The following is a 24,531-nucleotide window of genomic DNA, read 5'->3' as shown; positions in this document are numbered from 1 at the left end:
GCACCCCAGTGTCCCTGTCACCCCAATGTCCCCGTCACCCCAATATCCCCAATGTCCCCATCACCCCAATGTCCCCGTCACCCCAATGTCCCCCAGCACCCCAATGTCCCCATCATCCCCATCACCCCAATGTCCCTGTCATCCCGATGTCCCCATCACCCCAATGTCCCCATCACCCCAATGTCCCCAATGTCCCCATCACCCAATGTCCCCAGCACCCCAATGTCCCCTTCATCCCGATGTCCCCATCATTCCAATGTCCCCATCACCCCAATGTCCCCAGTGTCCCCATCACCCCAATGTCCCCGTCACCCCTATGTCCCCATCACCCCAGTGTCCCCAATGGCCCCATCACCCCAGCGTCCCCAGTGTCCCCAGCACCCCAGTGTCCCCGTGCCCGTCCCCTCCTGTCCCCGTCTCCCCGATGTATTCCTCGGGGAGTGCCGCCTTGTCCCCTGGTGTCCCCACGGCACCGATGTCCCCCTGATGTCCCCACAGCTGGAGAGCCCCCGTCACAGACACAGCCCGGTGAGGAGCCGGGAACGGGGTGGGATTGGGGTGGGATGGGGATGGGAATGGGGATGGGATGGATGGATGGGGATTGGGGTGGGGATGGGGATGGGATTGGGGTGGGATGGGGATGGGATGGGATTGGGATGGGATAGGATGGGATTGGGGTGGGGATGGGATGGGATTGGGATTTGGGGTGGGATTTGGATGGAATTTGGGATGGGATTGGGATGGGATTTGGGATTTGGGGTGGGATCTGGGCTGGGATTAGGATGGGATTGGATGGGATTTGGGATTTGGGGTGGGATCTGGGATGGGATTTGGGATTTGGGGGTAGGATTTAGGCTGGGATTTGGGATGGGATTTGGGATGGGATTTGGGATTTGGGGTGGGATCTGGGCTGGGATATAGGATGGGATTGGGATGGGATTTGGGATTTAGGCTGGGATTTGGGATGGGATTTGGGATTTGGGGTGGGATCTGGGATGGGATTTGGGATTTGGGTAGGATTTGGGCTGGGATTTAGGATGGATTGGCTGGGATTTGGGATTTGGGGTGGGATTTGGGATGGGATTTAGGATGGGATTTGGGATTTGGGATTTGGGGTGGGATTTGGGATGGGATTTGGGATTTAGTGTGGGATCTGGGATGGGATTTGGGATTTGGGGTGGGATCTGGGCTGGGATTTGGCATGGGGTGGTGACACGAGGGTGACCCCGCGGGGGGGGCGGCGGCCGTCCCCCGACCCGCTGCCCCCTCCAGCAGTGCTGCCGGCGCCGGCGCTGTCCGGGACTGGTGGCTGCTGGTGCTGGCCCTCTCCGTCCTCGCCGGCCTGGCGCTGGCGCTGGGCGCGCTGGCAGCGCGGCGGCGCCGCAAGAGACGCGCTTCGGGTGAGGCGGGGCCCCCCCCCGGCGCTGCCGTCCCCCCCCCAAACCCCCCCCCCAGCCCGACCCCGCTGCAGCCGCCCCCTGTCCCTGTCCCCCCAGGGAGGCGTTCGCGCCCCGCGGGGAGCCGGTGGTGCAGTACCGCGTGCGCAGCTCCTACAGCCGCCGCACCACCGAGGCCACCCGTGAGTGTCCCCGTGTCCCCAAGCACGTGGTCCCCATGTCCCCCCACCCTGTCCCCATATCCCCATGTCCCCCTGTCCCCATGTCCCCATATCCCCCAGTCCCCATCCATTTCCCCCATACCCCACATCCCCATGTCCCCATGTCCCCATGTCCCCATGCATCACATCCCCATGTCCCCATGTCCCCGGTCCCCACCATGTCCCCATGCACCTGGTGTCCCTATCCCCATGTCCCCATGCCCCATGTCCCCATGAACCATGTCCCCATGTCCCCAAGCATCACATTCCCAGGTCCCCATGTCCCCATGTCCCCATGTCCCCATGCCCCATGTCCCCATGTTCCCATGCACCTGGTCCCCATGTCCCCCATGTCCCCAAGCATCACATTCCCAGGTCCCCATGTCCCCATGCCCCATGTCCCCATGTCCCCTTGCACCACGTCCCCATGTCTTCATGCCCCATGTCCCCACCACATCCCCATGACCTCGTGCCCCATGTCCCCCACCACGTCCCCATGACCTCGTGCCCCATGTCCCCACCACGTCTCCATGCCCCACATCCCCATGTCCCCATGCCCGAGGTCCCCATGTCCCTATATCCCCATGTCCCCATACCCCACATCCCCATGTCCCCATGTCCCCATACCCCACATCCCCATGTCCCCATGTCCCCATACCCCATACCCCACATTGTCATGTCCCCATGTCCCCATACCACATACCTGAGGTCCCCATGTCCCCGTACCCCATACCCCACATTGCCAGGTCCCCATGTCCCCATACCCCACATCCCCAAGGTCCCCATGTCCCCGTACCCCATACCCCACATTTCCAGGTCCCCATGTCCCCGTACCCCACACCCCACATCCCCACGTCCCATACCCCACCTCCCCCTTCCCCACACGGTGCCACCCACCCCGGGGCCATCCCCACCCCATTCCGGGGACTCCGCGGTCCCCGGGGACACCGACGCCACCCACCCCGTGTCCGTGTCCCCCCCCGTGTGTCCCCCCCCCCCAGTGAACAGCCTGGGCATCAGCGAGGAGCTGAAGGAGAAGCTGCGGGACGTCATGGTGGACCGGCACCGCGTGGCGCTGGGCAAGACCCTGGGCGAGGGTGGGTGGCGCCGCCGTCCCCCCGGGGGGGTTGGGGACACCCCCATTTTATGCCCCACCCCCCCAAAAAAAAAAAAAACCTCCTTCCCCCCTCCCAGGGGAATTCGGCTCCGTCATGGAGGGGCAGCTCAACCAGGACAACTGCGTCCTCAAAGTGGCCGTGAAGACGATGAAGCGTGAGCGTGACCCCCCCCCCCCCCCCCCGAACCCCCCCCGAACCCTTTTTGGGGTCCCCCCCAACCCCAAAAATGTGTCGTCGTCGTCGTCCCCCCCCCCCAGTCGCCATCTGCAGCCGGGCAGAGCTGGAGGACTTCCTCAGCGAGGCCGTCTGCATGAAGGAGTTCGACCACCCCAACGTCATGAAGCTGATCGGTGAGGGGCGGCCCCGGGACCCCAAAACCCTGCGGGGTTGGGGGCGGGGTTGGGGTTGGGGTGGACGGGGGGGGGGTGTGCCCCCGATTGGGGTCTGAGCCCCCGAATTGGGGGCTGAGCCCCGAACTGGGGGCTTGTGCCCCAATAGGGGACTGTGAGACACAGTGGGGTCTGTGCCCCAAATTAGGACCTGAGCCCCGAATTAGGGTCTGCGAGCCACAGTGGGGTCTGTGCCCCAATAGGGGTCTGCACCCCCAAATTAGGGCCTGTACCTCAGTAGGGGTCTATACCTCAAATTAGGGTCCCGTGCACCAAATTAGGGTCTGCGAGCCACAGTGGGGTCTGTGCCCCAATAGGGGTCTGCACCCCATTTTGGGGTCTGCACCCCCACTTTGGGATCTGCACCCCATTTTGGGGTCTGCAACCCACTTTGGGGTCTGCCTTCCTATTGGAGTCTGCACCCCTATTAGGGTCTGCACCCCATTTTGGGGTCTGCACCCCATTTTGAGGTCTGCACACCACTTTGGGGGTCTGCACCCCATTTTGAGGTCTGTACCCTATTTTGAGGTCTGCACACCACTTTGGGGTCTGCCTCCCTATCGGGGATCTGCACCCCACTTTGGGGTCTGCCTTCCTATTGGATTCTGCACCCCATTTTGGGGTCTGCACCCCATTTTGAGGTCTGTACCCCATTTTGAGGTCTGCACACCACTTTGGGGTCTGCACTCCGTTTTGGGGTCTGCCTCACTATTAGGATCTGCACCCCACTTTGGGGTCTGCACCCCACTTTGGGGTCTGCACCCCTATTGGGGTCTGCACCCTATTTTGGGGGTCTGCACCCCACTTCGGGGTCTGCACCCCTATTGGGGTCTGCACCCTATTTTGGGGTCTGCACCCCACTTCGGGGTCTCCACTCCCAATTGGGGTCATTCCGCCCCACCCCGTGACTCTGCGCCCCCATTGCCGTGTTCTTGGGGCCGCTCAGAGCCTGGGGGGGGTGTTCCGGGGGGGGGGGGGGGGGGTTGCATTTGGGGTGCTGACCCCCCCCGGCAGGGGTCTGCCCTGCAGAGCTGGGGGGGCCGAGGGGCTCCCCGCGCCCGTGGTCATCCTGCCCTTCATGAAGCACGGCGACCTGCACAGCTTCCTGCTCTACTCCCGCCTGGGGACAGCCCCGTGGTCAGCGGGGGGGGGCCCGGGGGGGGGCCGGGGGGGGTTGGGGGGGCTTGGGGGGGTCCGGGGGGGGCTGGGGGTTTGGGGGTTCCTGGGGGCTTGTGGGGTTGGGGGGGATTGGAGGGGGCTGGGGGGGTTGGATGGGGTTGGTGTTGGGGTGGGCCTGGGGGGGCCAGGGGGGGCCGGGAGGGGTGGGGGGGATTCGGAGGGGCTGGGGGGGGGTTGGATGGGGTTTGGTGTTGGGGGGGGGGCTGGGGGTCGTGGGGGGAGGGCGCTGAGGGGGATTTAAGGGTTCAGGGGGCTCCAGGGGTCTTTGGGGGGGGTTATGGGGTCATGAGGGTCTTTGGGGGGGGACTATGGGATCATGGGGTCTTTGAGGGGGGTTATGGGGGTCTTTGGGGGGGGCTATGGGATGATGGGGGTCTTTGGGGGGGGTATGGGGTCATGGGGGTCTTTGGGAGGGCTCTGGGATAGTGGGGGATCTTTGGGGGGGCTATAGGATCATGGGGTCTTTGGGGGGGCTATGGGATCATGGGGTCTTTGGGGTGGTATATGGGATCATGGGGGGGGTCTTTGGGGGGGGGGATATGGGATCATGGGGCTCTTGGGGGGTCTGAGGGGTCTTGGGAGGGTCTCAGCAGTTCTGGGCGCTCACGGGGTATCTGGGGGGGGACCTGGGGTGTTGTAGGGGTCTCGTATGGGGTGCGGGGGGGTCCCGGGGGGGGGGGGGGGTGACAAGCATGGTGCCCCCCCCCCCCAGGCGCTGCCGACGCGGAGGCTGGTGGGGTTCATGGCCGACATCGCGGCGGGGATGGCCTACCTGAGCCGCAGGAACTTCGTGCACCGAGACCTGGCCGCCAGGAACTGCATGTGCGTGGGGGGCACGGGGGGGGGCACACGGGGACGTGGGGGGCACGGGACATGGTGGGGACATCGGGGATGTGTGGGGGCATGGGGGACATGGTGGGGACATCGGGGATGTGGGGGGCACGGGGGGGACATTGGGGACGTGGGGAGCACGGGGACATGGTGGGGACATCGGGGGTGTGGGGGGCACGGGGGGACATTGGGGATGTGGGGGGCACAGGGGGATATGGGGACAGGGAGACGGGGACATCAGGGACAGGGGGACGTGGGACATGGGGACAGGGGGACACGGGGTCTGAGGGACAGGGGGACAAGGACATGGGGACATGGGACATGGGGACCTTGGGACATGGGGACATGGGGACAAGGACATGGGGACACGGGGACGCTGGGCCTGAGGGACATTGGGACGTGGGGACGGGGACGTAGGACCTGGGGACATGGGGTCAGGGAGTCTGAGGGCCATTGGGACACGGAGATGGGGACATTGGGTCTGAGGGACATGGGGACATGGGGATGGGGACATTGGGACATGGGGACGAGGACGTGGGGGACTTGGGGACACGGGGTCAGAGGGACATCGGGACATGGACATGGGGACAGGGGGACATCGGGATGTGGGGAGATGGGGTTGGGGACGTGGGACATGGCGACATGGGGACACCGGGTCTGAGGGTCATTGGGACATGGAGATGGGGAGATGGGGACCTTGGGGACCAGGCTGGGGACAGGGAGGGGACGGGGAGCCGAGGCTGGGCTGGCGGCACGGTGATGGTGGTGACGGTGTTACGGTGACGCGGTGCCCGCGCTGCCCCCAGGCTGGACGAGCGGCTGCGGGTGTGCGTGGCCGACTTCGGGCTGTCCCAAGCAGATGGGGGGGGGGGCAGTACTACCGGCAGGGCCGCGTCGCCCCCGTCCCCGTCAAGTGGGTGGCCCTCGAGAGCCTGGCCGACCGCGTCTACACCACCAAGAGCGACGTGGTGAGGGGACGCGACACCCCCGGGACCCCCCCTGGGACCCCCTCGGGACCCCCCAGAACTCCCCAGGACCCCTCCAGGACGCCCCCGGGATCGCTCGGGACCCTCCAGGACCACCTGGGACTCTCTAGGACCCCCCCCCCCGAGAACCCCCGGGACCCCTCAGAACCACCCCAGGACCTCCCAGGACTCCCCGGGACCCCCTGGGACCCCTCAGGACCCCCCAAGGACCCCCAGGAACCCCCAGGACCCCCTGGGACCTTCCCAGGGACCTTCCCATTGGCCAATGGGAGGGCGGCCCAGCTCCCAGCCAATAGGAAGAGGGCGTTTTAGGGGGATCCCGGCTCCCAGCCAATGGGAGGGGGCGGCTGGTGGATCCCCAGTCCCAACCAATAGGAGGGGGGTGTCTGGGTGGACCCTGGCAATGGGAGGGGATGTCTGGGTGGATCCCAGCCAATGGGGAGCACTGGCTGTAGATCCCCAACCCCAGCCAATGGAGGGGGGCGTCAGGCGGATCCCAGCCAATGGGAAAGGCTGTTTGGGGGTGATCCCGGCTCCCAGCCAATAGGAGGGTGTCAGGCGGATCCCAACCAACGGGAGGGGGTTCTCGGGCGGATCCCAGCTCCCAGCCAATAGGAGGGGTGTGTCAGGCGGATCCCAACCAACGGAGGGGGGTTCCTGAGCGGATCCCAGCTCCCAGCCAATAGGAGGGGGTGTCAGGTGGATCCCAACCAACGGGAGGGGGTTCCCCGGGCGGATCCCAGCTCCCAGCCAATAGGAGGGGGGTGTCAGGGCAGATCCCAACCAATGGGAGGGGGTTCCCCGGGCGGATCCCAGCTCCCATCCAATAGGGGGGGGGTGTCAGGCGGATCCCAACCAATGGGAGGGGGTTCCCCGGGCGGATCCCAGCTCCCATCCAATAGGGGGGGGGTGTCAGGCGGATCCCAACCAATGGGAGGGGGGTTCTCGGGCGGATCCCAGCTCCCAGCCAATGGGGGGGGGTTCCCCGGGCGGATCCCGCCCCCCCCCAGCCCCCCCCGTGCCCCCCCCAGTGGTCGTTCGGGGTGACGATGTGGGAGATCGCCACGCGGGGCCAGACGCCGTACCCCGGCGTGGAGAACAGCGAGATCTACGACTTCCTGCGCCAGGGGCCACCGCCTGCGCCCGCCCCCCCTCTGCCCCCCCCGCCTGTGAGTCACCCCCCCCCCCGGGACCCCCCCTCAGACCTCCCCCCCCCGGGACCCCCCCCAACCCCATGGGATCCCCCTCCCCCCGCACCCCGATCCCCTTGGGAATCCCAAACCCCACACCCCCATCCTTTGGGACCCCCCCCCCCCAAGACCTCTGGGACCCCCCCCAAGACCTTTGGGACCTCCCCCAAGACCTCTGGGACCCCCCCCAAAAAAAAAAACAGGACCCCCCCCAAACCCCCAGGACCCCCTCAAGACCTCTGGGACCTCCCCCAAGATCTCTGCGACCCCCCCCCAAAAAATAAAACAGGACCCCCCCCCCAAACCCCCAGGACCCCCCCCAGGACTCCCCCCCCCATAACCCCCCAGCCCCGTAGGACCCCCCCCCCACCCCACACCCCAATCCCTCCGGGACCCCCCAAGACCTCCGGGATACCCCCAAGACCCCCCCCAGGACCCCCCCCAAAACCCCCAGGATCACCCCCCAGATTTCTTGGACCCCCCCCCAAGACCCCCCCACCGGGTCCCCAAGCCCCTTGGGACCCCCCCCAAAGCCCCCCCCCAGGTCCCCAACCCCCCTGGGACCCCCCCCAGAACCCCCCCCACTGGGTCCCCGACCCCCTTGCCCCCCCCTGAAGCCCCCCGAACCCCCTCCCAAGCCCCCCAGGACCCCCTCAGCCCCCCCCCAGCCCCAAACCTCTCAACACCCCCAAACTCCTGGAACACCCTGACCCCCCCCCCCCTCCAAATTGGGGTGTCCCCCCCCCCCCCCTAAAATTTGGGGTCCCCCCCCCAGGTACGAGCTGATGCGGCGGTGCTGGGCCGCGGACCCCCGCGAGCGGCCGAGCTTCGAGGAATTGGGGGGGGCCCTGGGGGACGCCCTGCGGGGGCTGCCCCCCCCCGCCCCCCCCGACCCCCTCTACGTCAACATGGAGGAAGGGGGAGCGGCGGCGGGGGGGGGGGACGACGACCCCGAGCCCCCCGGCAAAGAAGGGGACCCCCCGGCCCCCCCCGAAACCCCCCCGGCCGAGGCGGGGGGGGGCGCGGGGCGCTACGTGGTTTGCCCCCCCCCTCCCGAAACCGGCCCCCCCCTCCCCGGGGGACGCCCCCGCCCCCTGCGCTGCCTCCGAGGAGGGGGCCTGAAGGGCTGCGGGGGGGTGGGGGAACCCCCATTTTGGGACCCCCCCCCCCTCCAAACTGTCCCCCCACCCCAGCTGCCTCACTGCCAGGGCCCCCCCCTTTGGGTCCAAGAACCCCCCCCCCCAGGTACGAGGGGACCCCCCCAAAGGGCCGGGACCCCCCCAAGCGCCCCCAGGGCCCCCCCCCAAGGGCTGGGACCCCCCAGGGACCCCCCCACCGGGTCCCCAGCCCCCCAGGGACCCCCCCAAAGGCCAGAAGCTCCCCCCCAGGGGCCCTTCCAAAGGGCTGGGACCCCCCCAAGCCCCCCCAGGGCCCCCCCAAAGGGCTGGGAACCCCCCAAGCCCCCCCAGGGCCCCCCCCAAAGGGCTGGGAACCCCCCAAGCCCCCCCAGGGACCCCCCCCAAAGGGCTGGGACACCCCCCAGGCCCCCCCCAGGGGCCACCCAAAGGGCCGGGACCCCCCCAAGCCCCCCCACGGCACCCCCCAAAGGGCTGGGCCCCCCCCCCGGGCCCCCCCAAAGGCCAGAAGCCCCCCCCCAGGGCCCCCCCAAAGGGCTGGGACCCCCCCAGCCCCCCCCCCGAAGGCCAGAAGCCCCCCCCCAGCCCCCCCCCCTGCACTTTACTCGGCCCCGGGCCCCCTCCCCAAATTGGGGTCCCCTCGGGGCCGGACCTGGGGGGGGTCCCCACGTGCATTTCCCCCCCTCCCCCCCCCCCATAAAAGCCCCTTCTGCTGCCACCGGCTGCGAGGTTTTTTGGGGGGGGGGGAGACGTGGGGGGGGGGGCACGGGAATTTTGGGGCGAATTGGGGACTTTTTGGGGTCGTGAGGTGTTACGGTGTTACTACGGGGCTTTGGGACACGGCGCGCGGGGATTTGGGGGCGCTGGGGACAAAGGAGGGACGCAGGGGCCGTGGCTGGGCGTGATTACGTCACAGCGCGGATTTTGGGGCGAATTCGGGGGGATTTGGGTGCTTTGGGGGGACTGAGGGGCTTCGGGCCCGAACCGCCCGCGGCTCAGCCAATGGGAGCGCGGCGCTGCCAGCCCGCCAGCCAATAGGAGGGCGGCTCCCGTTGCTAGGCAGCGCGGGGCAGCAACACGCGCAGACGCCGCCGGGGCTTCGCCAATGGCAGCGTGCCCGCCCCGAGCGCCCGCGGCTCCGCCAATGGGCGGCGGCAACAGGCGGCCAATCAGAGGCGCGCTCCTTTCGCCCCGCCCTCCGTGAGAGACCAGCCAATGGGAAGTGCGCGTTGCCCCAGCGGGCCCGCCCCCGCGCTGACAGGCGGGGAAAGCACCCAAAAAAAACGCAGGCAGGGCGAGGGGCCGCTCTCGCTGCTATTGGCCGAGAGGCTGCTTGTGCCCGCCCCCTCGTGGTGTCAATCCCCGCTCGCCACCACGCCTCCGGGGGGCCGGCCCCGGCGCGGCGGGGGGCGGTGAAAACCTCCCCAGCTGTCCAATAAGCGTCCGCGTTACACCGCCACTCCCCCTCCCGCCCAATGAGCCGCCGCTTTGCAAAGCGGCGCTGAGCGGGATCTCGGCGAGCGAGCGGGCCCCTCCCTTCGGCGCACAGCAGCCAATGGAGCGGCGCGTTACAAGCGGCGGGCCGGCGGCGGACCAATAGCGGCGCGCCTTACAGGGCGGCGCGGGCCGGGGAGGGGAGGAGGGCGATGGCGGCCATTTTGAGCCGGGCCCAGCGGCGGCGCCTCCATGGCCGGGCGGCGGCGGCGCTGAGCGGCGGCGACGCCATGGACGTGAGGCGGCTGCGGGTCAACGAGCTCAAGGAGGAGCTGGGGCGGCGCGGCCTCGACACCCGCGGCCTCAAAGCGGAGCTGGCAGAGCGGCTGCAGGCGGCCCTGGAGGCGGAGGAGGCCCGGAGGGGGCCCGGAGCACCCGGCGGGGACCAGGCCCCTGACGGACACTGTAAGGGCCCGGACCGGGACCCCCCGGTAGCCCCTGGGCCTGTCTCGGTAGCTCCCAGTAGCCCCCGGCCTGTCCCCGGTAGCCCCCCGTCCGTGGCCCGGTAGCCCCCGGCCTGTCCCCGGTAGCCCTCCGTCCGTGGCCCGGTAGCCCGCGGCCCGTCCCCGGTAGCCCCCGGGCCTTCCCCGGTAGCCCCCGGTAGCCCGTAGCCCGTCCCCGGTAGCTCCCGGTAGCCCCCTGTCCGTGGCCCAGTAGCCCCCGGCCCATCCCTGGTAGCCCCCCAGGCCTGTCGCTGGTAGCCCCCGGCTGTGCCCCTGTAGCCCCCGGTATCCCCCTGTCCGTGGCCCGGTAGCCCCCGGCCCATCCCCGGTAGCCCCCCGGGCCTGTCATTGGTAGCCCCCGGCTGTGCCCCTGTAGCCCCTGGTAGCCCCCGGGCCTGCCCTCGGGAATTTGAGGGACACCGAGCTGCGGAATCCCTCGTCCCCCTTTGCGCCCTGTCCGTCCACTGGGCAAACCCAACAACGCTCGATTTGTTTCACTTATTTCCCCCTTTTTCCCCCCCCAAAAAAAGATGGCATCGACAACAACGGCCACCCGAGCGAGCCGCAGGGCTACCAGCCCTACGAGCACGCCGCCGCCAAGCAGGACAACGAAACCGGCTACGAGAGGCGACCGTTGGACCACGAGCACCCCGTCCTGCACCCAGGTAGGGGCCCCTTTTCCTCCCGGTGGCCTCCCCCGGTGCTTTTCGGCAGGGGGGGGGGCTCCCAGCGCCGTCCCAGCGCCGCTCGCCGTGTCGCCCGCAGAAATGAAGCCGGACGCCAAGCCCGAAGACCCCGCGCCCCCTTACACCGTGCCGCCCCCCAGCTACAACGCCCCCGCTCCCAACTACGGCCTCCCCCCACCGCCCACCTACAACGCCCCCCCGGCCGCTTACGGCGCGCCGCCGCCGCCGCCGCCGGCCGGTTACGGCGCTCCTCCGGCTTACAGCGCGCCGCCGGCCGGCTACAACGCCCCGGCGCCGGGCTACAACGCGCCGCCGGCCGGCTACAGCACCCCGACTTACAGCGCGCCCCCCCCGAGCGGTTACAGCACCCCCGCCTACAGCGCCGCGCCCCCCCCGCCGCCGCCGGCCGGTTACGGCGCCCCCGTCCCCGCCTACAGCGCTCCCCCCGGCGGGTACAGCGCGCCCGACGCCTCGCAGCCCCGAGCGCAGCAGCAGCAGCAGCCCCGCAAGCGGCCCTACGAGGAGCAGCGGGGTCGGGGTTACTACGAGCACCGCGAGGACAAGAGGTGAGCGAACCCCGAAAAGCGGCGCCCCAAAAAAAGCCCCGGGGGGGGGGGGGTGGGGTGGGGTGGTGGTGCTGAGCGCTGCCTCCGCCGCAGGGGCCGGTCGCCGCAGCCGCCCGCCGAGGACGAGGAGGAAGATTTCGACGACACGCTGGTGGCCGTCGACACTTGTGAGCGCACCGGGGGGCACCCCAAAAAATAAGCAGGGAGCCCCACGGGGCCGTTTCTCCTCTCTGTCGCCCGCTGGCTGCCGGGAGCGGGGCTTTCCCCGTGCCGCCGGCGGCGGCGGTGGTGTAAGAGGCGGCGTTTTCCTCCCCCCCCCCCCAGACAACTGCGACCTGCACTTCAAAGTGGCCCGGGACCGCTACAGCGGCTACCCGCTGACCATCGAGGGCTTCGCCTACCTGTGGTCGGGCGCCCGCGCCACCTACGGCGCGCGGCAGGGCCGCATCTGCTACGAGATGAAGGTGAGCGCCGCGACGGGTCGCGACGGCGCCGAAGCGGCCCGAAAAAAACACAAAAAACCCCTCCTCGTTTGGCTCCCGCCTCGCAGGTTAACGAGGAAATCTCCGTCAAGCACCTCCCGGCCACGGAGCCCGACCCCCACGTGGTGCGGGTGGGGTGGTCGCTGGACTCGTGCAGCACCCAGCTGGGTAAGGGCTGCCGAAAGCGACGGTTTTGGGGCCGGAAAGGCTTTTTTTCTGGTTGTTTTGCTCCCCGTTTTGGCTCACCCGGCCGCTCTGCGCCCAACCAGGCGAGGAGCCCTTCTCCTACGGCTACGGCGGCACCGGCAAGAAATCGACCAACTGCAAATTCGAGAATTACGGGGAAACCTTCGCCGAGAACGACGTCATCGCCTGCCTCGTCGTGAGTTTCCCCTCCCGAGCCCCGTCGTCGGTGCCGCCTCCACCTCGCCTGCGGCCCCCGGCCGCGGCGGGGGGCGACGCCCGGCCCTAAAACCCCCTCCGGGGGCTTCACCCGCGGTTGCCTCCCCCCCGGCGCAGGACTTTGAGTGCGGGGAGGAGGTGGAGATGTCCTTCATGAAGAACGGCAAGTGGCTGGGGGTGGCGTACCGCGTGCGGAAGGAGGTGCTGGGCGGCCGCGCGCTCTTCCCCCACGTCCTGGTGAAGAACTGCGCCATCGAGTTCAACTTCGGCCAACGGGACGCCACCTACTTCGCCGTCCCGCCCGGCTTCACCTTCATCCAGCACCTCCCCGTCGCCGAACGCGTCCGCGGCACCCAGGGGCCCAAGAGCAAAGCCGAGTGCGAGGTGCGGGGGCTACCGGGGCCGGCGGGGGGGCTCCCGGTTGTTTTTTTTTGGGGGGGTGGGGGCTCTTCCAGTCGTGACAGCGTCCCCGTTGGCCCCCGGTAGATCCTGATGATGGTCGGGCTGCCCGCCGCCGGCAAGACGACGTGGGCCGTCAAGCACGCGGCCGCCAACCCCTCCAAGAAGTACAACATCTTGGGCACCAACGCCATCATGGACAAAATGAGGGTAAGGGGAGGGGGGGCCGACGCCGCGGGTCCCTCGTCGCGACGCCGCGGGTGCTGAGCGGCTCCGTCTCGCCCCCAAGGTGATGGGGTTGCGGCGGCAGCGCAACTACGCGGGGCGCTGGGACGTCCTGATCCAGCAGGCGACGCAGTGCCTCAACCGCCTCATCCAGATCGCTGCCCGCAAGAAGCGCAACTACATCCTGGACCAGGTGTTGGGGGGGGGACAACGCCCGGTGGGACCCCCCCGGGGACGGTCCCGGTGGCCCCGTGGCGCGCCGCTGGCCCCAAACCCTTCCCTCCTCGTTTCTTGAGCTCCCTGACTCCCTGCTTTGGGGGTATATTGGGGAGGAAAAGGGGTTTTTCTAGCCCGAGTTGTGCTGCGGGGCGGGCGGGGGGGGTGAAGGAGCCATGTGGAATGAGGGGGGTTGCTAAAACGGGCGGTTTTATTCCCAATTCTGTGGGGTGTGAGTGGCGTAGGGTGAAGCCCCCAGGTTTGGCGCTACCCCTGTGGGTGTTCGGGGAGGGAAAGCTCCCGCTGTGCTCCCAAATAACCCCCCCCAAATCCTAAATAACCCCCTCGCGTGTCCCAGATAATCTCTCTGACTCCCAAACAACCTCCCGGCTCCCAAATAACTCCCCACAATCACACATAACCCCCCCCGACTCCCAAATAACCCCCCCAATTCCCAAATAACCTCCCTAATCCCAAATAACCTCCTCCCTAATCCCAAACAACCCCCCCAAATCCCTAGAAAAACCCTCCTGACACCCAAAAAACCCTCCCAAGTCCCAAATAACCGCTCCCAAATCCCAAACAACTCGTGCAAGTCCCCCAAAAACCCCTCCTGACTCCCAAATAACCCCCCCGCTTCCCAAACAGCCCTCCTAAATCCCAAATAACCCCCTCAAGTCTGCAAAAAAACCCTTCCAAATCCCAAATAATCCCCTCCCGAGCCCCAAATAAGCCCCCCGAGTCCCAAATAACCCCTTCCAAATCCCAAATAACCTCCCCAAGTCCCCAATTCCCCCCCTAATTCCCAAATAACCTCCCCCAATCCCAAACAACCCCTTCCCAAGTCCCCAAAAAAACCCTCCCAACTCCCAAATAACCTTCCCAAGTCCCCAATTCCCCCCCCAACTCCCAAATAACCCCCCCAAATCCCAAACAACTCCTGCAAGTCCCCCAAAAACCCCTCCTGACTCCCAAATAACCCCCCCGCTTCCCAAACAGCCCTCCTAAATCCCAAATAACCCCCTCAAGTCTGCAAGAAAAACCCTTCCAAATCCCAAATAATCCCCTCCCAAGCCCCAAATAAGCCCCCCGAGTCCCAAATAACCTTTCCAAATCCCAAATAACCCCCTCCTGACTTCCCAAAACCCCTTCCAAATCCCAAACAACCCCCTCCCAACTCCCAAATAACCTTCCCAAGTCCCCAATTCCGCCCCCAAATGCCAAATAACCGCTCCCAAATCACAAACAACTCCCCCAAGTCCCCCAAAAACCTCTCCTGACTCTTAAATAACCCCCCGCACTTCCCAAACAGCGCTCCTAAATCCCAAATAACCCCCTCCTGACTCCCCAAAACCCCTTCCAAATCCGAATAACCCCCCCAAATCCCAAACAACCCCCTCCCAACTCCCAAATAACCTTCCCAAGTCCCCAGTTCCCCCCCAAATCCCAAACAACCCCTTCCCAAGTCCCCCAAAAAACCCTCCCAACTCCCAAATAACCTTCCCAAGTCCCCAAATAACCCCCCCCAAATCCCAAATAACCTTCCCAAGTCCCCAAAAAAGCCGTCCCAACTCCCAAATAACCTTCCCAAGTCCCCAAATAACCCCCCCAAATCCCAAGTAACCTTCCCAAGTCCCCAAATAACCCCCCCAAATCCCAAATAACCTTCCCAAGTCCCCAGTTCCCCCCCAAATCCCAAACAACCCCTTCCCAAGTCCCCCAAAAAACCCTCCCAACTCCCAAATAACCTCCCCAAGTCCCAAAAAATCCCAAACAACCCCCTCCCAAGTCCCAAAAAACCCTCCCAAGTCCCAAATAACCTTCCCAAGTCCCCAGTTCCCCCCCCAAATCCCAAATAACCCCCCCAACTCCCAAACAACCTTCCCAATTCCCCCCCAACTCCCAAATAGCCTCCCCAAATCCCAAAAAATCCCAAACAACCCCCTCCCAACTCCCAAATAACCTTCCCAAGTCCCCAATCCCCCCCCCAACTCCCAAATAACCTCCCCAAATCCCAAAAAATCCCAAACAACCCCCCCAAATCCCAAACAACCCCCTCCCAAGTCCCAAAAAACTCTCCCAAGTCCCAAATAACCTTCCCAGTTTCCCCCCCAACTCCCAAATAACCTCCCCAAATCCCAAAAAATCCAAAACAACCCCCTCCCAAGTCCCAAATAACCTTCCGAACTCCCAAATAACCTTCCCAAGTCCCCAAAAAAGCCCTCCCAACTCCCAAATAACCCCCCCAAATCCCAAAAAATCCCGAACAACCCCCCCAAATCCCAAATAATGACCTCTTTTTTCCCCCCCCCGCACCCCCAGACCAACGTTTACGGCTCGGCCCAGCGGCGAAAAATGCGTCCCTTCGAGGGCTTCCAGCGCAAGGCCATCGTCATCTGCCCCACGGACGAGGACCTGCGCGACCGCACCATCAAGAGGACGGACGAGGAGGGCAAGGACGTGCCCGACCACGCCGTGCTCGAGATGAAAGGTTTTTCCCCCAAAAAAGTGTAATTTTGGGGGGGTCGGAATCGCGCTGGCAACCCCGAAAGCACAGCTTAGACCCCTGCGTTTTAGTTTTTTGGGGGAAAAACGCCGGGAGTCCCCGAACTGCCGCTTTTCCCCTTCCTGTTTTGTTTTTTTTTTTTGGGGAAAAAACCCTTGAAAAGCCCCCGTGCTGCTGCTTGTCCCCGCCCTCATCTATTTTTATGGGGGGAAAAACCTACGGCAAGCCCCCAACCTGCCGCTTTTCCCCTTTCTGTTTAAATTTTATGGGGAAAAAACCCACTACGAGCCCCCCAGACTGCCGCTTTTCCTTTTTCTGTGTTAGTTTTTTGGGGAAAAAAAAAAAAATAGAGCCCCCAGGCCGCCTCGTATCCCCACTCTGAATTTTTTGGGGAAAAACCCCAAATGAGCCCCCAGGCTGCCACTTTTCCCCGTTCTCTTCTAATTTTGTGGGGAAAAAAAAAGTACTGCAAACCCCCAAACTGCCGCTTTTTCCCTTTCTCTTTTAATTTTTTGGGGAAAAACTCACTGCGAGCCCCCAGGCTGCCGCTTTTCCCCTTTCTAATTTAATTTTTTTGGGAAAAAAAACCCAACAAAGCCCCTAGACTCCTCTTATCCAAGCTCTATTTGAATTATTTGGGGAAAAAAAACCACTGTGAGCCCCCAGACTGATGCTTTTCCCCTTTCTATTTTATTTTTTTGGGGAAAAAAACACCCAGCGAGCCCCCAGGCTGCCTCTTACCCCGCTCCGTTTTAATTTTTTGGGGAAAAAAGACGTAGCTTAACCCTGCTCTGTGTTAATTTGGGGGAAAAAAATCAGCGAGCCCCCAGACTGACGCTTTTCCCCTTTCTGTTTGATTTTTTTTGGGGGAAAAAGCCCCAGCGAGCCCCCAGACTTCTCTTATCCCCACTTTGTTTGAATTTTTAGGGGAAAAAACCCCTAGCTTGTCCCCGCTCTGTTTTAATTTTGGGGGGAAAAAAACAATGTGAGCCCCCAGGCTGCCACTTTTCTGCTTTCTATTTTAGGTTTTTTTGGGGAAAACAGCCCCGAGCAAGCCCCCAGGCTGCCTCTTATCTCTCTGTTTTAATTTTTTGGGGAAAAAAACGCTGCGAGCCCCCGAGCTGCCACGTTTTCCCTTTCTATTTTAATTTTTTTGGGGGAAAAATCCCCCAGCGACCCCCCCGGCTGCCTCTTAACCCCGCTCTGTTTTAATTTTTTGGGGAAAAAAGACGTAGCTCAACCCTGCTCTGTTTTAATTTGGGGGAAAAAAAAACAGCGAGCCCCCAGACTGACGCTTTTCCCCTTTCTGTTTGATTTTTTTGGGGAAAAAACCCCTAGCTTGTCCCCGCTCTGTTTTAATGTGGGGGGAGAAAAACCCCGAGCAAGCCCCCAGGCTGCCTCTTATCCCTTTCTGTTTTAATTTTTGGGGGAAAAAACCGCTGCGAGCCCCCAAACTGCCACATTTTCCCTTTCTGTCTTAATTTTTTGGGGGGAAAAATCCCCCAGCGACCCCCCCCAGGCTGCCTCTTATCCCTCTCCGTTTTAATTTTTGGGGGAAAAAACCGCTGCGAGCCCCCGAGCTGCCCCATTTTCCCTTTCTACTTTAATTTTTTTGGGGAAAAATCCCCCAGCGACCCCCCCAGGCTTCCTCTTACCCCGCTCCGTTTTAATTTTTTTTGGGAAAAAAAAAAAAAAACCATCATTTTGTCCCCGCTCTGTTAATTTTTGGTGAACCCCCCCCCCAGCGAGACCCTTCCCCGAGCCGCGTTTCTCCCTTCCCTTCAACTTTCCGCTGAAAAACCCGCGACCCCCCCCACCCCTTGTTGCCGGGGGGGGTGGCATATTTTGAATTATCCCCTTCCCGATTTTTTTCCGCCCCCCCCCCGATTTTATTTCCCCCCCCCCCGCAGCCAATTTCACGCTGCCCGAGGCGGGCGACTTCCTGGACGCCGTGCTCTTCGTGGAGCTGCAGCGCGACGAGGCGGCCGAGCTGGTGCGCCAGTACAACGAGGAGGGGCGCAAAGCGGGGCCCCCCCCCCGAGAAACGCTTCGACGGGCGCCCCCCCCCAGCTTTTCGGGGCCGCGGCGGCGGCTTCCAGGCTCGTTTCGAGGGCCGGGGAGGTGCCGCCGCGCCCCCCCCCCCCCTCCTCGGCCGGGGGCACCCGGGGGGGCTTCCAGGGCCGGGGCGGCGGCGGGGGGGGCTTCCGAGGAGGGGGCGGCGGAGGAGGTGGAGGTAAGGACACCCCCCCCCCAAAAAAAACCCTTTTTGTGTGTGTTTAGGTCCCGGGGGGGCACCTCTCGGTGGTCCCGGGCCTCTCAGGAGTGCTCGTGGGGTGTTTTGGGGTTTGAAGACCCCCCCCCCAAAATCCCTCCTGAGCGTCCCGTGGCGGGGGGGGTGTTAATTTTTGGGGTGGGGGGGCTTGGGGTGGTTTCCTCGCCTTCACTTTTGGGGTTTGGGGTTGAGCTCCGGGTGGTCCCGAAGCCCCCACCGAGGTTCTTCTGCGTGTCCCGGGGGGGGCTTTGGGGTCTTGGGGGGGGGCTTTGGGGTCTTGGGAAGGGTCTTGGGGGGGGCTTTGGGGTCTTGGGGGGGGCTTTGGGGTCTTGGGAAGGGTCTTGGGGGGGGGCTTTGGGGTCTTGGGAAGGGTCTTGGGGTTGTTGGGGTCTTGGGGGGGGACTTTGGGGTCTTGGGAGGGGTCTTGGGGTGGGTCTTGGGGGGGGCTTTGGGGTCTCAGGGGGGGCTTGGGGGTTTGGGGGGGGGGGGCCTTGGGTCTGGACCCCCCCCCCCCCCCCACGGCCCCTCGGGGCGTTCCCCAGGATGCTGAGACCCCAAAACCCTTCCTGCGTGTCCCATGGGGGGGGGGGGGGGGGGCTCTGGGTGGCCCCCCCTTGGACCAAGGGCTCAACACCTGGGGGGGGTTTTGGGCTCCTCGAGCCTGCTCCGGGGGGCCCCAACCCCCCCCCCCCCATATCCCCGGGGGGGTGATTTTGGGGCTCAAACATCAGGGATTGGGACCTTCCTGCCCCCCCCCCTCACCTCAACCCCCCCCCTTTTTTATTTCCAGCCTTCAACCGCGGCACCTACGCCCCCAACCGCTGGAGCAACCCCCCCCGCGACGGCCCCCCCCCCGGCCCCCGCCGCCGCCGCCGCCCCCCCGCCCCCCCCCCCCGCCACCCCGCGGCGCCTACGGCCGCAGCCCCCAGCCCCAAAGCAGCTTCAGCCCCCGCTCGCAACCCCCCCGGGGGGGCCGCGGCGGCGGCGGGGGGGGCCGCAGCGGCGGTTGGGGGGGCGGCGGCGGGGGGGGGGCGGCTACAAAACCAGCAGCGGGGGCACCCCCCCCGCCAACGCCCCCGCCACCTACAGCCAAGGACAGCAGGTAACCGACCCCCCCCCCACAGCACCCACACCCCCCCACCCCCGAGACCCCCCCCGGCGGGGAGCGGGCGCACCCTAAGGTGCCCCCCGTCCCCCCCCCCCCGTTGTGTCCCCCCCCCGCAGCCCGGTTACAGCCAGCCCTACGGGCAGGGGGGGTACGCGCAGAGCTACCCCCCCGGCTACGGCTACGGCAGCTACAGCGGCTACAGCCAAAGCTACCCCCAGCCCCCCCCCGGCACGGGGCAGGGCTACGGCCAGGGCTACGGCCACTACCACCAGGTGCGGGGTTTTGGGGCGAAAAAGCCACTTTTTGGGGCTTTCCGGGGGGAAAATGCGGGGTTTTGTGGCTGGGGGGGGAAAAGGTTGGAAGGGGAGGGGTTGGGGGGGAAAGGCATGGGAAGGGGGTGGGGGGGGGGGAAGGGGGGGCTGGGGGGTGGAGTGGGGTTTATTTTGGGGGGGGTTGGGGTTTTTTGGGAGTTTGGGGTTTTTTGGGGTTTTTTGGGGTTTGGGGTATTTTGTTTTTTTGGGGGGGTTGGGGGTTTTTTGGGGGGGTCGGGGTTTTTTGGGGGTTTTGGGGGGGTCGGGGTTTTTTGGGGGTTTTGGGGGGGTCGGGGTTTTTTGGGGGTTTTGGGGGGGTCGGGGTTTTTGGGGGGTTTTAGGGGGGTCAGGGTTTTTGGGGGGTTTTTGGGGGGTTTTTGGGGGGTCGGGGTTTTTGGGGGGTTTTTGGGGGGGTCGGGGTTTTTTTTGGGGGTTTTTGGGGGTCGGGGTTTTTGGGGGGTAGGGGTTTTTTGGGTTTTTTTGGGGGGTTGGGGTTTTTGGGGGGTTGGGGTTTTTTGGTTTCTTGGGGGGGTTGGGGTTTCTTGGGGGGGTTGGGGTTTTTTGTTTTTTTTGGGGGGTTGGGGTTTTTGGGGGGTTGGGTTTTTTGGTTTTTTTTTGGGGGGGTAGGGGTTTTTGGGGGGGTAGGGGTTTTTGGGGGGTAGGGGTTTTTGGGGGGTAGGGGTTTTTGGGGGGTTGGGGTTTTTGGGGGGTTGGGGTTTTTTGGGGTTTTTGGGGTTTTTGGGGGTTTTTGGGGGGGTTGGGGTTTTTTGGGGTTTTGGGGGGGTTGGGGTTTTTTGGGGTTTTGGGGGGTTGGGGTTTTTGGGGGGTCGGGGGTTTTTGGGGGTTTTTGGGGGGTCGGGGTTTTTTGGGGGTTTTTGGGCGGTCGGGGTTTTTTGGGGTTTTTGGGGGGTAGGGGTTTTTTGGGTTTTTTTGGGGGGTTGGGGTTTTTGGGGTTTTTTGGTTTCATGGGGGGGTTGGGGTTTCTTGGGGGGGTTGGGGTTTTTTGTTTTTTTGGGGGGGTTGGGGTTTTTGGGGGGTTGGGTTTTTTGGTTTTTTTTGGGGGGGTAGGGGTTTTTGGGGGGTAGGGGTTTTTTGGGGTTTTTGGGGGGTTGGGGTTTTTTGGGGTTTTTGGGGGGTTGGGGTTTGGTTTTGTGTGTTTTGGGGGTTTGCTTTGGGGTGTTTTGGGGATTTGGTTTGTTTTTTTGGGGGGGGTTGGGGTTTGGTTTTGGGGTTTGTCTTGGTTTAGGGTTTTTTGGTTTCAGGGTTTGGTTTTGGGGTGTTTTGATGATTTGTCTGGTGTGGGTGTTTTTAGGGTTTGGGGTTTGTCTTGCTTTGTGGTTTTTTTGACTTTGGTTTTAGGGTTTGTCTTGGTTTGGGTTTTTTTGGGGTTTGGTTTTGGGGTTTGTCTTGGTTTGGGGTTTTATGGTTTCAGGGTTTCGGGGTGTTTTGGGGATTTGTCTGGTTTGGGTTTTTTTGGGGGGGTTTGGGGGTTGTCTTGTTTTTTGGGGGGTTTGGGGTTTGTCTTGCATTGTGTTTTTTTTGACTTTGGTTTTGGGGTTTGTCTTGGTTTGGGGTTTTTTGGGGTTTGGTTTTGGGGTTTGTCTTGGTTTGGGGTTTTTTGGGGTTTGGTTTTGGGGTTTGTCTTGGTTTGGGGTTTCTTGGTTTCGGGGTTTGGTTTGGGGTGTTTTGTTTTGGGGATTTGTCTGGTTTGGGTTTTTTGGGGGGTTTGGGGTTTGTCTTGCATTGTGGTTTTTTTGACTTTGGTTTTGGGGTTTGTCTTGGTTTGGGTTTTTTTTGGTTTTAGGGTTTGGGGTTTGTCCTGTTTTGTTTTTTTGGGGGGTTTGGTGTCTTGGTTTGTTTTTTTTGGGGGGTTGGGTTTTGTCTTGTATTGGGGTTTTATGGTTTGGGGGTTTGGGGTTTGTCTCGGTTTGGGGTTTTTTGGTTTTAGGGTTTGTCTGGTTTGGGTTTTTTTGGGGTTTGGGTTTGTCTTGGTTTAGGTTTTTTTTTGGTTTGGGTTTTGTTTTGGGGTTTTTGGTTTGGGGTTTGTGTTGGTTTCCTATTTTGTTTTGGGGATTTGTCTGGTTTGGGTTTTTGGGCGTTTTGGGGGGTTTGGGGTTTGCCTTGTTTTGGGGTTTTTGGTTTGGGGGTTTGTCTTTTTTTTGGGTTTGGGGTTTGTCTTTGTTTTTTTGGGGGGTTGGTTTTGGGTTTTTGGTTTGGGGGTTTGTCTTGGTTTGTTTTTTCTGGGGTTTGGGGCTTTGGGGTTTGTGTTTTTTTTATTTTTTGGCTTTGGTTTTGGTGTTTGTCTTGATTTGGGATGTTTTGGTTTGGGGTTTTGGTGTTTTTTTTGTTGTTTCTTTTTTTTTTTCTGGAGGACGGGGGGTGTATTTGGGCGCAAAATCCCTCCCCCAACTTCTCTGGCGGGTTAACGGGATCTCAGGTCGAAATCCCCCGTTTCCTAGGGGATGGGATTGTTTTGGGGGAAAATTCCCAGTTTTTGGAGGACGGGGTGAAATTTCCTGTGCCGTTTTCTCTGCTGGGCAACAAGAATTTGGGGTGAAAACTCTTTTTTCTAGGGGTTTTGGGGTGAAAACCACTGTTCCCAGAAGGAGAGGAGCAGGAATTTGGGCTGAAACCCCTCCTTTCTCTAAAGGACAAGATTCTGTTTACTTCCCCACAACCGGGGGCAGAATTTTGGGCTGAAATCCCCCCCTTTTTCTCCCAGTGAGATCAAAAACCCCACGTTTCCTCACCGAGGTCATCCCGGGCGGGGGAGAAAAAGAAACTTTCCTATCATTTTGGGGCTGAAACCCCCCTTTTCCTCTCCCTCACCAGTCTCTCCCTCCCCGCCCCCGGCTCATTTTTTTTGTCGTTTATTTATTTTTAACCATTTTCCCTGTTTTTTTTCCCCAGTATGCCCAGCAGTGGAGCCAGTACTACCAGCACCAGAGCCCCTGGCCCCCCTACTACGGCAGCTACGACTACGGCAGCTACGCCGGCAGCTCGCAGGGGGGAGCCAGCGCCCAGTGACCCCCCCACCCCGGACAACCACCGAGAGTCCCTTTTTGGGGCGATTTCCGCCTTTTCCGGCGTTTCCAGCAGCTCCGCAACAAGAGGCATGCGCCCCGCCCCTCTCGTGAACGTTGCGTTTTTCTCCATCTGTTTAAAAAAAAAACAAAAACAAACAAAAAAAACCCACGATATTTTTAACCTCAAACAGACTGGGATCTTAAAAAAAAAACGAAACAAAAAAAGAAAAAAAAAAAACACATTTTGGAGAGTTTTTTTTTCCTAATTTTGGACTGTTTTTCCTCCCCATTTTGGGCCCGTTTCAACCCCGGGGCGGGGGCCTCGGGCTCGTTTTGGGGTCCTTTGGGAGCCCCCAGTCGTGGGGGGAGGCCCCAGCTCCATGTCTGTCTGTCCCCCCCCGTCCGTCTGTCCCCATCTGATGGTGATTATGCTTCCTCCACCCCATTTTTTCCTTTTTTTTTTTGGTTTTTTTTTTTTTGGTTTTTTTTTTAGATATTTCGGTAACTTTTTACTGTGTGCCCGCCCTCCCCTTGGCGTTTCAGGTGAGGAAGGAGAAAAAAAAAAAAACTACCAATAAAAATGAGGAAAAAAACTGAAAAGTGAGCGGTCGCTGGCCCTGCCTCGCTTCCTCGGGGGCCAGATTTGGGGTGGATTTGGTGAAAATAGGAAAAAAAGGAGGGAAGAAAGGAGGGAAGAATGAGAGGGAAATAGGGAAAAATGAGGGAAACGTGAGGGAAAAATGAGGCAAGTGGGAAAAATGAGGGGAAAATAGGGAAAATAAGGGAAACATGAAGGAAAAGAGGAAAAAATGAGGGGAAAATAGGGAGAAATGAGGTAAACCTGAAGGAATAATGAGGAAATAGGAATAAATGAGGGGAAAATTGGGAAACGAGGGAAAAACGAGGAAAGTAGGAAAAAAATGAGGGGAAAATAGGGGAAAAATGAGATAAACATGAAGGAAAAAAATAGGAAAGTAGGGAAAAAAGGGGAAAATAGGGAAACGGGAGGGAAAAATGAGGGAAATAAGAAAAAATGAGGGAAAAATGGGTGAAAAATGAGGAAAATGGGAAAAAAATAGGAGGAAAAAAAAAAGTGAGGGTTCGTTGGCCCTGCCTTGCTTCCTCCGGGGCCCCTGCCTCGTTTGGGGTGGATTTGGTAAAAATGAGGTGTGTTTTTTTGGCATCGTGTGACCTTTGACCCTACTGGGGGGGGGGGGCGGAACCAAAGCTCGGCGGAACCCAAAGTGCGGGGCAGTGCGCACCGCCTCCCCCGCCGCCGGAAGTGACGCAGGGCGGCGGGATGGCGGCGGCGGGTGAGGCGCGGGCGGTGTCGCACTCAAACGGGGTCGGGCGGCTCCGCACCGGGACTGGGGGGGGGGGAAGGTCCGGGGGGGGGAGTCCGGTGGCGGAGATTTGGGGCCCCCTCGGCGCTCGCCCGCTCCCCGAGGCCTTGCGGCGGCCCGCGGTGCCGCGGTCCGTCGCTAATTTGTGTCCCCCGGGGCCCCCGCGGGGGTCTCACTGGGTTCCGGGGAACTTTGGGGCCCCCTCCTGCTCCCTGGGTGGTCTCCCGGGGATTTTGGGGTCCCCATGGGTCCCTTTGGGGCCCCCCATGGGTCATTTTGGGGTCCCCCATGGGTCCTTTTGGGGTCCCTGGGGGCTTTGGGGGCCCCCATGGGTCCCTTTGGGGCCCCCATGGGTAATTTTGGGGTCCCCCATGGGTCCTTTTGGGGTCCCTGGGGGCTTTGGGAGCCCCCATGGGTCCCTTTGGGGCCCCCCATGGGTCATTTTGGGGTCCCCCATGGGTCCTTTTGGGGTCCCTGAGGGCTTTGGGGTCCCCATGGGTCATTTTGGGGTCCCCCTCTGGGTCCTTTTGGGGTCCCTGGGGGCTTTGGGGGCCCCCATGGGTCCCTTTGGGGCCCCCCATGGGTAATTTTGGGGTCCCCCATGGATCTTTCTGGGGTCCCTGAGG

General features: G+C 62.6%; 2 protein-coding genes across 3 annotated transcripts in view; both read left to right on the top strand.

Annotated features, from left to right (window-relative positions):
* AXL (AXL receptor tyrosine kinase) overlaps nt 1-8,545 on the top strand; it is a 21,048-nt gene extending 12,503 nt beyond the window's left edge. The window contains 18 exon segments of the mRNA XM_080609539.1: nt 499-528; nt 1,273-1,293; nt 1,296-1,382; nt 1,385-1,400; nt 1,497-1,579; nt 2,599-2,694; nt 2,792-2,869; nt 2,973-3,065; nt 4,119-4,126; nt 4,129-4,228; nt 4,231-4,241; nt 4,996-5,105; nt 5,921-5,969; nt 5,972-6,082; nt 7,132-7,227; nt 7,229-7,269; nt 8,066-8,353; nt 8,355-8,545. Of these exon segments, the coding sequence (XP_080465665.1) occupies nt 499-528; nt 1,273-1,293; nt 1,296-1,382; nt 1,385-1,400; nt 1,497-1,579; nt 2,599-2,694; nt 2,792-2,869; nt 2,973-3,065; nt 4,119-4,126; nt 4,129-4,228; nt 4,231-4,241; nt 4,996-5,105; nt 5,921-5,969; nt 5,972-6,082; nt 7,132-7,227; nt 7,229-7,269; nt 8,066-8,353; nt 8,355-8,412 (1,376 nt within the window). The 3' untranslated portion in view covers nt 8,413-8,545.
* Nucleotides 8,546-10,042: 1,497 nt separating this feature from the next.
* Nucleotides 10,043-22,750, top strand: HNRNPUL1 (heterogeneous nuclear ribonucleoprotein U like 1). 2 transcript variants are annotated; one of them, XM_080609541.1, is made up of 16 exons: nt 10,044-10,325; nt 10,894-11,028; nt 11,129-11,615; nt 11,709-11,782; nt 11,940-12,079; nt 12,166-12,265; nt 12,367-12,479; nt 12,617-12,883; nt 12,986-13,108; nt 13,188-13,316; nt 15,662-15,830; nt 17,756-17,913; nt 17,989-18,078; nt 18,908-19,219; nt 19,342-19,497; nt 22,447-22,750. In XM_080609541.1, the coding sequence occupies exons 1-16, from the start codon at nt 10,073-10,075 to the stop codon at nt 22,561-22,563; spliced, it is 2,823 nt and encodes a 940-aa protein (XP_080465667.1). In that variant the 5' UTR covers nt 10,044-10,072; the 3' UTR covers nt 22,564-22,750. The 2 variants fall into 2 exon arrangements, with proteins under 2 accessions (XP_080465666.1, XP_080465667.1); XM_080609540.1 differs by having other exon boundaries at nt 10,043-10,325; nt 17,756-18,078.
* Nucleotides 22,751-24,531: the final 1,781 nt, after the last annotated feature.

The sequence above is a fragment of the Anser brachyrhynchus genome (assembly GCF_964034855.1).
Source record: "Anser brachyrhynchus genome assembly, contig: SCAFFOLD_428, whole genome shotgun sequence".
NCBI classification, from domain to species: Eukaryota; Metazoa; Chordata; class Aves; order Anseriformes; family Anatidae; genus Anser; species Anser brachyrhynchus.
This window is presented reverse-complemented; position numbering and strand designations above follow the sequence as displayed.